The sequence below is a fragment of the Gopherus evgoodei genome, chromosome 5, assembly GCF_007399415.2.
Source record: "Gopherus evgoodei ecotype Sinaloan lineage chromosome 5, rGopEvg1_v1.p, whole genome shotgun sequence".
Classification (NCBI taxonomy): Eukaryota; Metazoa; Chordata; order Testudines; family Testudinidae; genus Gopherus; species Gopherus evgoodei.
The window spans coordinates 36,156,669-36,173,497 of NC_044326.1; the positions used below are offsets into that span (position 1 = coordinate 36,156,669).

General features: G+C 43.2%; 1 protein-coding gene across 2 annotated transcripts in view; it reads right to left on the reverse strand.

Moving 5' to 3' along the window:
* SEPSECS (Sep (O-phosphoserine) tRNA:Sec (selenocysteine) tRNA synthase) overlaps nt 1-16,829 on the reverse strand; it is a 54,873-nt gene that overhangs the window by 36,042 nt on the left and 2,002 nt on the right. Inside the window, exons 2-4 of one of the 2 annotated variants that reach the window (XM_030563076.1) lie at nt 5,867-6,021; nt 3,206-3,324; nt 2,956-3,114 (exon numbers count right to left, since the gene is read on the reverse strand). In XM_030563076.1, the coding sequence (XP_030418936.1) occupies nt 2,956-3,114; nt 3,206-3,324; nt 5,867-6,021 (433 nt within the window). The remainder of the gene's footprint in view (nt 1-2,955; nt 3,115-3,205; nt 3,325-5,866; nt 6,022-16,829) is intronic. The other variant, XM_030563077.1, reaches the window with a different exon arrangement.

Genomic DNA, 16,829 nt, shown 5'->3' on the forward strand with positions numbered 1-16,829 from the left:
TAAGCTAATTAACTCCTTCACTCCTAATTTTTTTTTTTAATATTCAGGATGAGGGAGGCAGGGAAAATCAGTCAAAAGGACTTCCTTTCAAGATTCCAAACTTCAGGTGTATTAAAACAGTACTGCTGGGAAAAAAATGCTAAAAGTACTTATCAAACTGCTTCTAAAAATAAAACCAGTTAGTAGCAAACACTATAGTTAAGGCTGCAACTCAACTTTCATCAATATCCTGTTTTTACTCATTCACAACTCTCCAAAATACTCATCAGAGCTTGGAAATGTCCACATTTGGTCTTATTGTGGAAGTGAAATTTTTGTTTTTGGAAAATCTGAGCGAAGTTTACTAATCCATTTTTGAGTTAGGCAAACACTGAAGAAAAGAATCACATTAAAAAAAATTAAGACTTGTTTAGGCACAAAGACTCAATAAAACAGTTGAGCTGCACAGCTGCAAACTTTATATGTAGCTATTCCTCACTGAAGATCATACCCCAAGATACAGTGCATTTGAAAAAAAATTTAAACACATCTAAATCATAAATGGTTTAAAAACTACTTCTGTGCACGTATATTCATTTTTCAGTTGGGCCATTGCTTGAGGAACTATCCAATTGCACAAGATTTGTTTTCAGTACATGACAAAGTGGCATCATTTAAAACCTACAGAGTTATTGAAAAGCTCAATTACGCATGTTAACTATATGAACAGGGCTGCAACTTAAGGCTCTACTATTATTAAAATTCAGAACACAGTCTCATTTGAAAATTACTAGTTTGATACTTAAAATATGGTGTGATTTTGTAGAACCATATATTTTCCTCCACAGTGGATCTAGCAAGTGTAGAAGTTTCACTACTTTTAGCCTCCATACTTTGTATATCAATTAACATGTAAAGAAAAAAGCACCACAGTGTTCTCTGTTTCTTTTTCCACCATCAGTTTTAACTGAATGGCAAACAAACAGTTTAACTTACTTTATTTTTTCTATCCTCCCCAAGCAAAATAAGGATTAAAAAATGACTTCCTATTATGGAAGGAAGTCATGTGATCATCTATATCTGGCCACCTCTTCCTGTAGCATTTGTACCCTTTTTATTATTTATAATTGTCATAAACAGATAGCTAAGGATTAATGTCTCTTTCACCTGTAAAGGGTTAGCAAACAGTGACCTGTAACACCTGACCAGAGGACCAATCAGGAGACAAGATATTTTAAAATCTCGTGGGAGGGAAGCCTTTGTTTGTGGGTTTGGCTTTGTTCTCTCTGGGTCCTGGACGGGACTAGAGGTGAAACCAGGTTTCTACCAATCTCCCTGCTACAGTCTCTTATCTATTCAGAATTGTAAGTAAGAAAAGGTGGTCATAGTCTTTTAATTTGTTTTTTTTTCATTTACATATGTGTACTTACTGGAAGTAGCTTAAATTGTGTTTCTGCTGGAGAAAGTTTCTTTCTACTGTTTATTAGTTGAAAAACCCTGTATATTTACCATCTTGATTACAGAGACAGTTTTTATGTTTTTCCTTCTTTATTAAAGTTTTCCTCTTTTTTTTTTAGAACCTAATTGATTTTTTTTTGGTTATCTTTTGTAAGACTCCAGGGAAGGGAGTCTGTACTCACCAGGGAATTGGTGGGAGAAAGGAAAGGGAGGAGGGAAGAAAAACCTGCTTTTGGCGTTTAGGGGAAGAAAGGAGGGGAAGTGGTGATTCAAGGAGTTGAATCATGGTGGTTTCCTAGTATAACCAGGGAGGAAGAAAGGAGAGGGGAAGGGAAATGGCTTATTCCCCTTTGTTGTGAGTCTCAAGGAATCTGGGTCTTGGGGTTCCCAGGGAAGATTTTGGGGGGACCAGAGGGTATCAGGCCCTAGAAATTCCTGATTGGTGGCAGCGCTACAGAATCTAAGCTGGTAATTAAGCTTAGAAGACTTTAGGCTAGTACCCATATTCTGGACGCTAAGGTCCAGATTTGGGAATTATACTATAATAATGTCTTATTTAAATTTCATACATCCCAAGCTGTCAGTTTTAGCAGTCCATTTCACATATTAATTTCCATCTATGTAAAGAAGTTTGTACTGAACTCCCATCAAGCCTGATCCTGCTCCCAGTGCAATCAATGGGAATTTTCCTATTGACTTCTAAGGCAATAGGATTGAGTTGACCGAGCTAAATTCATCAATTTCCACTCTAGCATGGCAGTATCAGTGGGGTCTTCCCTCCTTGGATTTACAACAAGCCTCAGCTCTGTCATGGAGGAATGAAATTGTGAAATGAATCCCTGTCCACAAGAACTTGGACTAGACAATCTGAAACCATCATATTGCTATGACTTAGTCACTGTTGACCTTGGCTGGTTTCAGACTGGTGAGGTAGGGGTAAGAGACACTGCATCCAACTGCTAATCCCTAAACATCTAATACTTACCCTTTTTTTTTCTGAGACACTATTCTTCCATTAATTTCGGGATATCCACCTTATTTAAATCATCAAAGTTTTGAACAACTCAGTCATGGCTCTTCTTACACTCTTTTTTCCTCATCTAAATCTATTTTTCTTAACCTCTCCTCTGTATATAACCAGGTATTACAAATATCTTAAATAAATAAATCACATTCCATACAATTAGCTATGTTCAGAGAATGCCATGGCTACCTAGTTAAATACTCAACTGCTGTCCTCTGCTGAACTATTTCCAGTTCTCCAGTCTCTTGTAATATGGTGCCTGAAGTTGAGTACGACATTCTAGACATGTTCCTCACTTCCTTTTTGTGTAAAGCGATAATATCTTTCTCTACTCTTTTACATATCTCCATATTCTATTTGGATTTCTACACTTGTCTATTTTATTGTTTCCAGACACCAAGTTTATGAATCCAGTACCACTAGCAACAGGAGAGTTTTAAACATGTGTAGTTAGAATGCTACAGGGCATGGTCAATCCACCTTCTTCCTCTTACCTGCAGTTATCATAGATTTAAAGCAGGATTTCTGATCTATGCGTGGCCAAATAATATACTTTGCCTTTGGTCTCTTGTGCCGCAGTGTTAAGAAACACAGGGTTAGACTCATGCCAGTTGCCATAGGAACCACAAAGCAATTGGTCGCTGTTCGGACACCTGTATATAAAAACAAACCAGGTAGTAGCATAAAGTATTTGCTAACTGCTACATGCACCCACATAAGAAAAAATATTAGTTTCATACCTACCAGCCAGCTTTATAATGTCCAGAACTACTGAATTAGTAAGTTTGTTCAAAAGGCTAGAACCTGCAGCTTTAGGCTGGACAGCAGAAATATCCCCTGACCTCCCAATTCCATGGATTAACCTGAACAAAAGAGGTTGAAAACATATATTAAGAATTTTTCAAGCCCTAAAGCAATATTTCTTGTTTTCTGAAGAGCATTTGGTTTGATAAACATTAATAAAATGTCTTCTCCAATGCAACACCAAAATCAGATAATGAATTATAATACCCTATAATATTAACGTGAAATTGGACTATTTCACTCACTTCTGTACAGTAAAGCCATCAAACACAACATCTTGTTAAACAGAGTAACTGAGAAGGCCTATAATAGTGATTCCTTTATCCGCCAGGTAGATTTATCGGAAGAAAGGGCTGTGAAATTTCAGCAATGCTTGATGTCCCTCAGATTGTGCTACAAATGCTAACATGGCTGCAGTGTGTGCAAAGTGTGCTTTTTGAAGAATAAAAATCAGTATTATATAATGCAATGTACACCCATTGGATTTTACAGATGCTGTGCCTGATAAACAGTTCACAACAACAGAGCAATTAAGTGGTTTACATATGCTTTGTTAAACACATTTTAAAACATTTACGTTAATACACGCTCTGTTTCCCTCCACATTTTGTGCCTATGCACCCAGCATTCTACTACCTCCTACTTCTCATTCGGTGCAGTCCCATCTTTCTTCGCATTCTTGCATCTTTCTGATACCACTCAAATTACATTTATAATTGTGGAATATTATTTAGTACCTCTCAGGATTGAAGGATGATATAACCCTTTATGAACCACACACTTATATAAATAACTTCACCCACTGGTGAAATGCTGCAGCTGCCTACGAAAGCTCAGCAACAGTATACAACTACTGATGACTTGAATTCCATTTTTGTCTTGGGGACAGTGAGGACTCCACCAAATACATCCACTCACTGAAAAGCAGATGGACTGGAGGGAACTCAGAACTTTTAGGAGGATGGTTTTATATCTGAAGCTTTCTTCTCCCACTTCCAGTGTAATTACAGCAGTAGTTAATTGGCTTGATAATTGAAATATTTGCACATAATCCTCACTTTATAATTACAAATATGCTTCGTTCCCCTGCTATACCCTCAATATCTTTCCCTTAACTGGTCCCCCTTTTCTCAGTCTATATATTCCCTATCTATCTCTTTCCTAGTCTGGGTCTCTAGATGCTGTGCTTACTCTGCCCATTCATTTTGTTTTTAATATGGCTGAGAAGGAGAGAGAGTGCTCTCAAACCACTGCCTGACACTTCCCCCCATTCTTTGACTTACCTATCTAATTGACAGGAGAATGGAGTGGGGATGGAATTGAGCACTCCTCTCAGAAGAATTCCTTCTTTCTCCCACTACTGAAGCTAGTAGGCATAAGTGCAGACAGAACTGTCCCAGCCCAGCAACAGATAAGTGACATTCTCAGCTCTGTCACTTGCAATATGTTCAACTCCCAGTCTACCACATTCCTTTAGAGAAGCCAAATAGCAGCACTTTTGGAAGAAAGATGCTCTGAAGATACCCCTGATCCCATAGCTCAATCAAGCCAGAGACTGACTACAGAATTAAGTAGATGGAATGGGAGAAAGAAGACAGCGGTGATGCCTCCAGGTCTGTTCTCCATTAGATCCCTATAATCATGCAATAAATTTAAAGAACTGCAATTTAGAACAAGAAGTGAAGGAAAATACCATATTTAGTCGCAATTGCAAAAGGAATTTAGTTCCCTGGTTTTCTTTGGAGGTCTCTCATTATAAAACAGGATGGGCCAAACTGAGCTTACTTGTGTAAGTGGAATTTACTAGAAATCTGGTCTTCAATATGTCCTTGTGCTAGTATGTCAGAGATGGGGATTCCAGTAAATTTCACTTTGCTGACATTACAGACGACGTAACAATAGAAGGCAGATAATTGGCATAGGACAGCAACCCAAAACAGTGGATCTAGATAAAGCAACGTCTACAGGGTCTCTAAAATTCAATATCCAAAGCAGCCATCAAATCTCAGAAAACTCAGGACTTCAAGCTATTAGAAGCCCTCCCTGTCCCATAGCTCAACCTACTTTTGAATCATTTTTAATAGGTTTGGTTTATGGTCATGTCAATTCATCTCTGTCATGAGTTAATAATTACAACAATCAATATGCAGGTATTTGGATGCAAGGGATCTTTTCCAATTAGTTATAATATTTAGAATAAAGAAGATGTTTTGAATAATATACAGATGAGTTAATGCTGTACTCTGTAAACTGAACTTTAAAGGACAAGTAACACAGAAGTTATTTTTTTAAACCAGAGAAGTCTCTTCTCCTTCTTGTTTTGTCATGTGACCAATTCAAAATTTTGCATGTCTAACAATCACAATTTCCTTAAGAGCGAAGCTGTGAGATCATAGTGAAAAAGGAGAGGATTTTAACAAAAAAATCTTGTTAAAATTTTCAATGATTTGCTAATGGAAAATATGATATCAAACTGATGTAATTGTCAGTAATGAAATTTTGTTTTTCAAATGCTTTCAAACTTTCTGATAGCAAGATATTAAAAGAAACCCTTTACAATCATAATAAAACAGTAGCATTAAAACTGCTTATCAGACTTACCTGTAATGCCGACGGGCAACCATTCCTGATGCCACTCTTCCTTCCCTCTCACCCACACCACAGTTGCCCAGAAAATTGTTGCTATCCATAATGGCAAGTTCATGAAGAAAGAGTTCGATGGTACTTTCATCCCACCCGTCTTCAGGACACTTGCCCTTCAGAAGGAATTATAATTATAATAAAAATACTGCCTAGACTTGGATAATTAAAATTGATAAGATTTCTTTAAGTAGATTGTCTTGTTAATTTTCGTATCTTCTTTAATGCACTGAGATTTAAAGCTTTAAAGAAATCTAGTCTCCCCTTCCTAGAATATGAAATTGGAACATTTAATAATAAAAGCTACATAATAAACTGCTTCTATATTCAATGCAATTTGATATTAATGTTCCCAGAAAGAATAAATTTAAGATGTATTTGTCTCAAAGTACAGCATTTTAGGATGCATAAGCAGAAGCAGCAAAGAGTAGTCAGGAAGTTTCTTACTAGAGTCCAGAGTGACCTAAACAAATTGGAGGATTGGGCTAAAAGAAATCTGATGAGGTTCAACAAGGATAAGTGCAGAGTCCTGCACTCATGACGGAAGAATCCCATGCACTGCTACAGGCTGGGGACCGACTGGCTAGGCAGCAGTTCTGCAGAAAAGGACACGGGAATTACAGTGGACGAGAAGCTGGGTATGAGTCAACAGTGTGCCCTTGTTGCAAGAAGGCTAATGGTATATTGGGCTGCATTAGTAGGAGCATTGCCAGCAGATCAAGGGAATTTGGCTTTGGTGAGGCCACATCTGGAATACATAAAGGATTTGGACAAATTGGTGAGAGTCCAGTGGAGGGCAATGAAAACTATTGGGGTTGGGGCACATCATTTATGAGGAGAGGCTAAGGGAACTGGTCTTATTTAATCTGCAGAAATGAAGAGGGGGTATTTGATAGCAGCCTTTAACTACCTGGAGGGGGATTCCAAAGAGGATAGAGCTTGGCTGTTTTCACTGGTGGCAGATGACAGAACAAGGAGCAATGGTCTCAAGTTGCAGTAGCTGAGGTCTAGGTTGGATATTAGGAAAAACTTTTTCACTATGATGGTGAATACCTGGAATGGGTTACCTAGAATCTCCATCCATAGAGGTTTTTAAGGCCCAGTTTGACAAAGCCCTGGCTGGGATGATTTACTTGGGGCTGGTCCTGGTTTGAGCAAGGCACTGGATTAGATGACCTCCTGAGGTCTCTTCCAACCCTAATCTTCTATGATTCTGAGATTCACCTTATGAAGGATATATAGGATATTTGGTGTACAACATGCAGTTTTAGTCCATTAGGTCTATAACACTGATCAAGGGGCATGGAGAAGATAAAGTAAAAGACAACTAGGATAACAAAGTAAAGAATACTAATAATCAAAGAAAGTTAAAAGTAATTTCAGGTACTACACATTTTCCTACTTATTTTTTCTCTTCTTTGTTACGATTTTAACAAACAAACAAACAAAAAAAAGACCCACTAAAGCAAGAGAAACTGACTACTTATTCAGGGGAACCAGTGAGATTGACCAAACCAAAACTGCAGCCAAATGTTCTTTGCATTCCTTTGTGTAATATACTTACCTTTGTAAACTGCATAGAGCAGGGGTTCTCAAACTTCATTGCACCCCTTTCTGACAACAAAAATTGCTACATGACCGGGGGAAGGGAGGAAGGGAAGGGGCAAAGCCAAAGCCCAAGAGCTTCAGCCCCAGGAGTGGGGACTGTAACCTGAACCCTGCCCGCCAGCCAGGGCTGAAGCCCAAGCGCCTTGGCTTTGGGTGATGGGGCTCAGGCTTCAGCCCTGGGCCCCAGCAAGTCTAACACCAGTCCTGGCAAACTTTGGGGTCATGACTCACAGTTTGAGAACCACTGGCTTAGATGAAAAGCACTCAAAAAACACAAAGCATTACTACACTGCAACAAATAGCTATGCAACACCTATTCTCTTCTTCTGTATGTTTTTAAACACTAAAAAGAGACTATCATCCACTAGTCTCCTTCAATAATCTTAGTTATCTGTCACAATAACAAGAAAAAATGTAGACAAATGAGTGTCCATTTAAATGATCAGAAAATTAGGTCTGATCACACGAGGAAAGAGTAAGGGAGGCACCTCAAAATTCCACATTAATAACAGGAAGACTCACTTCTAATTACTAATTTCAGAATGTTATAGAACAAAAATTATAAAAATCAAGGGTAATGAATCACAACAAATACTTGTACTATATATTTTACAAGTGTAATTTCATTTCAATTATAAATACTTTATAGAATGTTAGTAAATATTTAGTAATGTGTAGGGCTTGAAAAATTCATTCAATCACTTGCCACTGGCAGATTGGTAGCTTTTCCTGGCAAATATGGGGCCTAAGCCATTAATTTACGTAGAATTTAAACTTTCATTTAACGCCTGGTCTACACTACATCATAGGTTTGACACAAAGCAGCTTATGTCGGCCTAGCTGTGGATGTGTCTTCACTTAAATTTGGCTCTCAATGACGTAAATGCCCCACTATGCTGATTTAATAACACCATCTCCCCCAGCAGTGTAGAGTCAAGGTCAATGTAATTATCTCCACGTAGTGAGAGTGCGGACATGGTGTTACTTATGCAGACTATTACTGGCTTCCTGCAGCTGTCCCACAATGCCCCAAATTGACCGCTCTGGTTATCGTTGTGAACTCTGCTGCCCAGGAGTCAGGTAGACAGGAAGCCCTCCCCCCCCTCCTTCCCTCCCTCCCCCCGCCTTTAAAGCTATGCAGTTTTTTGAAATTTCGTTTCCTGGTGGCCCAGCTTGGCAAGCATAGCTAGAAGCCCTCAACTGTTGAGTTTAATTGCCCAGCTGACCATGTCGGCTACATGGTCCAGATGAGCTCCTGCCTGGAACAGACAGGAGATATTGGATCTCCTAGGCATGTGGAGAGAAGATGCTGTGCAGACACAGTTCTGATCCAGCCATTGAAATGCGGACATCTATGAGCAGATTGGTCAGGAGAGACCAGCAGCAGTGCCACATGGAAGCCAAGGTGCTCCAGCAGGCATAGCAAAAGCCCAGGGAGGCCAACAATTGATCTGGTGCCAAGCTGAAGACCTACCATTTTTAGAAAGAGCTACATGCCATCCTCAGCGGAGACACCCCCACCACCCACAAGAGCCCTGTGGATACTTCCAAGGAGCCTGAGTCACAAACCCCTGCCATGAACAGCGAGAAGGAGAAAGGCAGATAAGGAGGAGGAATGCAGGGGACAGACAACCAGGGGATCCAGTTGTGCTGTGAGCCAAGACCTGTTTTTGACTCCACCACAGTCGTCATTCCCAACAGTCAAACATGGACAAGTCTGATGCAGGGGAAGGGACCCCTGTAAGTACGCAGTTTGCTTTGAAATTACAGGAATGGAACCCCCAAAGCAGCAGGACTTCTGTGGATTCGCTCCTTTTCACTTGTGCTAAAAGAAGTAATGAAGCAACTAAGAGAGGCAGAGTTGCTATCTGCTTTTCATTCCCCACTAGAGTTAGGCAGAGGGGGCCACGTGGAGCAGTTTGTTTATGAACACCAGGATGTTTCATTAATTCTCTGTAGAGATCCTGATGAAACTTTCATGGAGGTACTCTGCAATCCTCTGCCAAAGGTTTCTGGGAAGGGCTGCCTTGTTTCTTCCACCACGCTAGGACACTTTCCCATGCCACTCAGCGATTACTTCAGCAGGCATCATTGCAGTACATAGGTTATCAGCATGTGAACGTGGGCAGCAACAGAACACCAGCAGAAGCTGTGCTCTCTCTGCCTCTGTTACCCTCAGGAGTGAGATAGCTAAAATCACTACCACCATCTGTGTAAAACAGTGCCAGTATTCAGTTCCATTGCCCTATACTACTAGAATAACGCAAGAAGCTATTCCTCAGCCCCCAAAGGACCATACTCACCATGGCTGGTGCTGTGACTGGTGCTGTGCTCTATTACTCCCAAGCAGAAGTGAGAATGTAGTGCTTACAACTTTTGCAGAGCAAGGGGAGGGAGTTCAGCATCTTGAGTTTCAATTTCTGTCGTGAATAACTGACAATGTGTGACTGTGTTTTGTATCTGCAGCTGCTGCCATTGCAGCCTACAGGGTCTCTCCCTCCACACCCGCAGAATGCCTGAGCCAGATAAGGAGAAGAAAGAAGAGGACTTGGGATGACATGTTCCAGGAGATCCTGCAAACAGTGCTGCTTTACAGAACTAGCATAGGGCCTGGAGGATTATCACAGAGTGGAGAGGAGAAAGGTGCAGGAAAAGGAGAGGGACGTGCAGCAGCAGATGCTTGCGCTTCTCAGACAGCGAATGGAGATACTGAAGACTGTGGTGGACCTGAAGGTTCAACAATCCTGTGCTCGCCTCCCTCTGCAGCCCACTGAGAACTGCATATTGGGACCTCCTTATTACCCCCCTTCAACATTCCACATGGCATTAGGGGTTGGTGTAGTACCTTTACCATTAAAGAAAATCACAGCTTTACATACACTGACTTGTGAAAGCCACAGTTGGTGTACCTGTACCTGAAATGGAAATGATTGCTGTTTCCACTTAATAAATTAAGGGAACAGAACTTAAGAAGTTTTAAATGTTTTTTAATTGCCTGGTTCACGTTACAGAATAAAATTGTATTTTTGGAAAAAAATTCATGTTTATTAGTTCACAGTATATGCTGGTTGGTGCTGAGCAGGTCTGGCAGCAACCAATTCCCCATTACTGCACTATCATTCACAAACAATATTAACAGGTGCATTGACAATTTTATACTTAACTAAATTCACAGTTCATTTTGGTCAATTTCATGGTCCTTGACATATTTTTCATGGCCATGAATTGGGTAGGGCCCTAGTTATATTGCTACACACACTGCAATCACTGCAAGATTCATTTGGGGCTGCAAAAGAGAGAGGCCATGTAGAGAACACTACAGCAAAACATACTACTCTGTCTCACTATTAAAATGTTCTTTTAAAGTCTCCCTGAGCCGTATAGCTCCATGTTGTGCTCTTCTAATAGCCCTTGTAGCTGTCTGTTCAAATTCAGCACATAGCCGCTTCATTTCCACCCTCTACCCTGGTGGAAACTTTTTCTGCTTTATTTTACAGATATTATACAGGACACAGCAGGCAGTTATAACCATTCCGCTATTTTTCTCCCTAAGGCCCAAACGTATAAGTAAACAATGCCAGTGACCCTTCAAACAACCAAAGGCACATTCAACTGTCATTCTGCACCTGCTGAGCTTGTATTTGAAGCGCTTCTTGATGCTGTTGAGATGGTCAGTGAGGTGGTCATGGGAGCAAGGTATAGGCTGGGTCACCCAGGATCACTATTGGCATTTCAACATTCCCAATGGTAATTGCTGGTTGGGAAAGAAAGTCCCCGCAGCTTTCTGAACAGTCCTGTGTTCTTAAAGATGTACGCGTCACGCAACTTCCCTGACCACACTGATGTCAGTAAAGCTTCCCCAGTGATCCATCAGGGCTTGTATAACCATAGAAAAGTAGCCCTCTCTGTCAGTGTACTCTGTGGCAAGGTGGTCTGGTGCTAAAATAGGAATATGCATGCCATCTGTCACCTCACCCCAGTTCAGGGACCCCACTGCTGCAAAACATCCATCATGTCCTGCACATTGCTGAGAGTCAGTCATGTGTAGCAAGAGATGATTAATGGCCCTGCACACTTGCATGACAACAGCCCCTGTGGTGGATTTCTCAACTCCAAATTCATTTCTGACTACCTGGTAGCAATCTGGCATTGCAAGTTTCACAGTGCAATTGTCACTCGCTTCTTAACTGTTAGTGCAGCTCTCATTTTGACATCCCTGCATTGGAGGGCTAGGAAGAGCTCAGCATACAGATCCAGGAATGTGGCCTTGCACATTTGAAAGTTCTGCAGCCCCTGCTCATCATGTCATACCTCCATAACGATGCAATCCCACCAGTCAGTGCTTGTTTCTCAGGCCCAGAACCAACATTCCATCTCCAACTGGTGGAATTCATGGAGCAACAGTCTTGAACTGGTTCTTTCTATGTCCCAGAGCAATCTAGCCTCCAAGGAATCATCATATTCCCCGTGGCTCCTCTTGCAGCTCTGTAAATACTGCAGGATCACATGCCCATGCTTGACATGCTCGTGACAAGAATGCAGAGCTGTGCGGACTCCATGCTTCTGTCAGAGATGGCGGATAGTGAGGAGGGACACATGGATTTGTGGAATTTTGAAAAGAATGCGTGAAAATTATGGGATGCAGATGAAATTATGGAATGGGAAGTTGACTCCATGCTCCTAGTCACCTCTGCATGACTTGTTTTGGTCCCATCAGGCATTGCAAGAACTTCCCAAAAGTTCTGGAGTTGCACAGTGGGATACTTACCCCATAGTGCATTGCACTCTATAGCAATACAAGAGCTCCCGATGAGAATGCACACACAAGTGACGTAATAACTGCAATGGCTTATGTTGACATAATTGTGTAGTGTAGACATGGCCTAAGTGCTAAAAGCTGAGATTTTATGGTTATAGTCTGCCAAATGTAAACTGACAAAGTGCTGTCTTTCTCAGGGCTTGTCAGTCCCTGATTAACTCCATCCAGAGAAAGATGCCTTATTTCTTAACCCAGGTCGGTAAACAAGCCCTTTAATCTCCAGACAGAGTACACTTGTGAGGCTCACAATTTTACCAAGCATCATGAGAATTAAATTAAAAGACTGGTCAGTTTCACGATCGATATTCAAAACTCTATGAGCAACAGTCAAACCATCACAAACCATGTTAGTGTTAGGCCACTGCTTGTGAAAGCCATGAGCAGCAGCAGCAGCAAGGTCACTGGAGTTATTCACAGCAGCAGGGCTGGCTTTAGGCCGATTTGCCCAATTCCCCCGAATTGGGCCCTGCCCCTGAAGGGGGTCCCGTGCTGGCCGGCTGTCTCCCGGAAGCAGCAGCTGTTGCTGCTAGGCAATGAGAGACGCTGGCTGGCAGAAGGCTGAGGCAGAGACAGCCGCTGGGTGTTACAGGTCAGGAGGAGAGAGAAGGCACACGTGCTTGCAGCCTTCCTCCCATGCCCTCCCCCCAGCAGTCACCTGGAGCCTGGAGGAGATGCTGAGGGAGCTTCTGGTCCGGTGGGAGACACAGGAATCTCTGCAGTGGACCTCACTCACCTGAACAGCTGCTGGGGCTTCCAACGGTGAGTGTCTGACCCTGTCATTCCCCGTAAGTTTGTAATATTGGGTTGGTGTTGTGGTTTTTGTGGTGTTGCTATTTGAGGGTGAGTTTGTGCCTGCCTGTGTCTGTTTCAGAACTAAAGTTAGGATCATGTCATGTAACCCAGGAAAAAAGCCCCCAGCCGGTACTTAGTGCTGTGAACTCCAGGTGAGAGAGAGAGGGAGGTTTGGAGGAGGAAATCAAATACATCAAGAGGGGAGAATGCGAAAGGTCTGCAACATGGCACGGCAGGCTGAGACTTTTATCTCCCCCCCATCTCCCTGCAGAAGGGGAAACTGAGGCACAGCATGATCTGATTCCCTTTCCAAATTATTTTGCAAAGGAAAGGGACTGGGGCTCCTATCCAAACCAGTTCCCTTCCCACCAACTCTGTTTTCCCTGCTGCAAGACCACTGTAGGGGCTGAATATTTCCATTAAACTGTGGCTCCTTCATTTGCCCTGCAACAATAAAATAGACCGGCTGGGGGAGGGCGGGTAAATAACCCCCCCCAAAGCTGTGTGGATATTAAGTTTGGGGGGGGGCATGATAATATTCTAGATCAATCAAATGCCCAGCTCAGCTTTCTAGCCATCCAGCAGCTCTAAGGCACCAAGGAAGGTGCTCTTGGTGCAGAGTGGTTGCAAAACAGGGGTGAATTTAGCGGGGGGTTGAGGGGTCCGCTTGAAATCCCACCCGATGCAGCACACAGAATCACTGGCAGCGCTGGGAGAGGCCAGGAGTGGAAGCAGGTGGCCTGGGGGCGGAGGGACATTGCCCTCAGTCCTGGGCTCTGGGATGGACTAGGCTGGGTTCAGTCTAGTCTTCCAGCCTGCTGTCCTCACTGGGGTTTGTGGTTTTCATCTGGCTCCACCGAAAAGATCAAACAAGCCCAGTAGAAAAGGGGAGTGAGAGAGGCGGGAAGGAGTTTGTAAGGGGTTTAAGTGGCCCATCAGTGAAAGAGTAAAACCAGAGTTTGACTGGGTTCCCCCCAGCCACCACTCCTGCAAACACTGGGGAAGGGGCAGCTCTATCCCCCACTGAGGCTATGGTAAGGGGCATCAGGGGAGGAAGGAAGCCACATGGCAGTCCCTTCCTCCCCAGCACCCCCCTCCAGCCCCCAAACTCTGTCCCAAAGCCTGCACGGCACCCACCCCTCCACACTCCCTCCCTGAGCCTGCACCCCTCCACTCTTCCTGCACCCCACCCCGTGCCCCAGCCCAGAGACTGCACCCAGCACCCAAACTCCGTCCCACTCAGCCCTGGGCAAAGCTCCTTGGTCTGGCTCCCAGCCCCTCTCCAAGGGTTGCAGCTGTCTGGAGGTGCCTGCCTTCCACACCTTCCTCATTCACACCTCATTCATTCAATAGGACAATTGATTACAAAGTGGAGGAAAGATCTCATTCTACTTCTAGCAAAAAGACATTTTTCTTTTACCTTAATTATACTACCTTGGGGCCCACTATAACATATTACCAAGGTTCAATACAAAGTCATGTAAAAGTTATACAAAAATGCATAATGCAGAGATTTATCTACAATTGCATTGATTGATTGCTGTGTGCAGTAATATTGTGACCCCTGGGTCTTTGAATGAGGCAATATACTCGGGGGGAGGGGTGCAGCGGCAAGTCGGGGGCGAGCGGGTGGGCAAGCGGCAGGTGGACAAAGAGGCGAGCAGTGAGCCAGCAGGGGTTCTAGGGGCAGGCATAGGGGTTTCTGGCAGGGGAGGGAGAAAGTGAAAGGAAGCGAGTGGTGGGTGGGGGACTGACTAGGAGGGACGCAGCAAGTCAGTGGGGGACTGGGGGTGAAGAGGGTGTGACGGTGAAGAGCTTAGAGTTAGGCAATATACTGAAAGATTTTGTCAAACAAAAAGTGAGGAAGATAAAGTTTTAAAAATGTATAGGTGAGGTGTACAATAAAGTTCCTCTTAATGAACTTGATATTTATAATATATGATGTAATTATGTAATATATAATTTTGTTATGTGTATATAGTCATGGAAAGTAAATAATACATGGAAGAAATGAAAGGTGGGGTTTTTTTTAAGTGCTTTTTTTTTTTTTTGGACATCCCTGCTGAGGCCCCGTCGAAACTGTTCGAACTGGGCCCCGCACTTCCTAAAGCCGGCCCTGCACAGCAGAGCAGTGAGAAAGGACTTGAGAAACATTACTCCTATTGTCAGAGGAGTAGCCGTGTTAGTCTGGATCTGTAAAAGTAGCAAAGAATCCTGTGGCACCTTATAGACTAACAGACGTTTTGGAGCATGAGCTTTCGTGGGTGAATACCCACTTCCTCAGATGCATCTAGCTTGCTTGCTAGCATATATATACCTGCCCCTGGAAATTTCCACTACATGCATCTGAGGAAGTGGGTATTCACCCACAAAAGCTCATGCTCCAAAACGTCTGTTAGCCTATAAGGTGCCACAGGATTCTTTGCTGCTATTACTCCTATTGTATTTTTAGGCCTATCTCAGGCCCCTTTCTCGATGGCAGCAAGAAAGCTCAGGGGTCGGAGAAGGATAGAGTTTTGAAGACCCAACCCTTACAGCCACTGTGAGTGTTCTGAAAGGGAGGAGAGAAATCTCCTTCCCACTTCAGGGAGTTAGGGGGAAGGGCATTTCAAATTTATCAGATCCATTCTAAGAAGAGGTTAATCTGAAATAGGGAGCCCTCAAGTTGGACCTAGGGACAACAAACCAGTAAAAATCTGAGCAGCAGATAGCGGCTATGCGTTTCACATGGCACTGGCTCTAGACGTTGCCCATTGGACATCCCCTCATTTCTCTTTTGTACCTCTTGCTTGTAAGCATCTAATAATTTTTTTTAATATAGTCATAGTAGATTTTGCAAAAATAATGAAGTAAATCTACACTAGAAAAGTTACAGCGGAACAGCTGCACCACTGTAGCAGAGACACTTAGGCCACATCTACACTACAAAATTATGTTGACCTGTTATTAAATCTTTTGTGCGTGCGCCCATGTGGCTTCTTGTGTTGGTAGTGCACATCCTCACCAGGAGCACTTGTATTGATAGTATTGTCAGAGTAGAGCATTTTGGGACAGCATCTGGAGGCCAGTAACAGTTGACGTAAGCAACGCAGTGTCTACACTCACACTGCATCGACCTAATTACATCCCCTGTGACTCTATGTCACTCACAGAGGTGGTGTTACTAAATCAGTGTTGAGAGGCACTTACACCAGCAGGAGCCAAATTTAAGTGAAGACACTTCCACAGCTAGGTCAACACAAGGCAATTTATGTCAACCTAAGCATGTAGCATAGACAGGGTTACCATATGTCCGTATTTTCCTGGACATGTCCAGCTTTTTAGTTCTCAAGTCGCTGTCCAGGAGGAATTTTTAAATATCTAAAAATGTCTGGGAAAATATGGCTGTATGGTAACCCTAAGACAGTCCAAAGTCCTGGGGTTGGCAGTGCTTCCTGGGGCAGCTCCCGGTGCCTGCCCGTAGGCAGAAGACCAGCAGTGTGGGCGGCCCCTCGGCACACAGGTGGAAGGGGTCTCTGCACGCAGCACTAGCTCCCTCCTGCCCAATAAGAGCTGCAGGGGCGGGGCTTGCAGGTGCCGGCAGAGAGTACTCCGCCCCGAACCTCAGAGCCAGAGGGACCTGCCGGATGCTTCCTGGGAGCCACCCCAGGTTAGCACCGCTGGAACTCCCCACCTCACCCCCCCGCAGGTCCCTCTAGCTCTTAG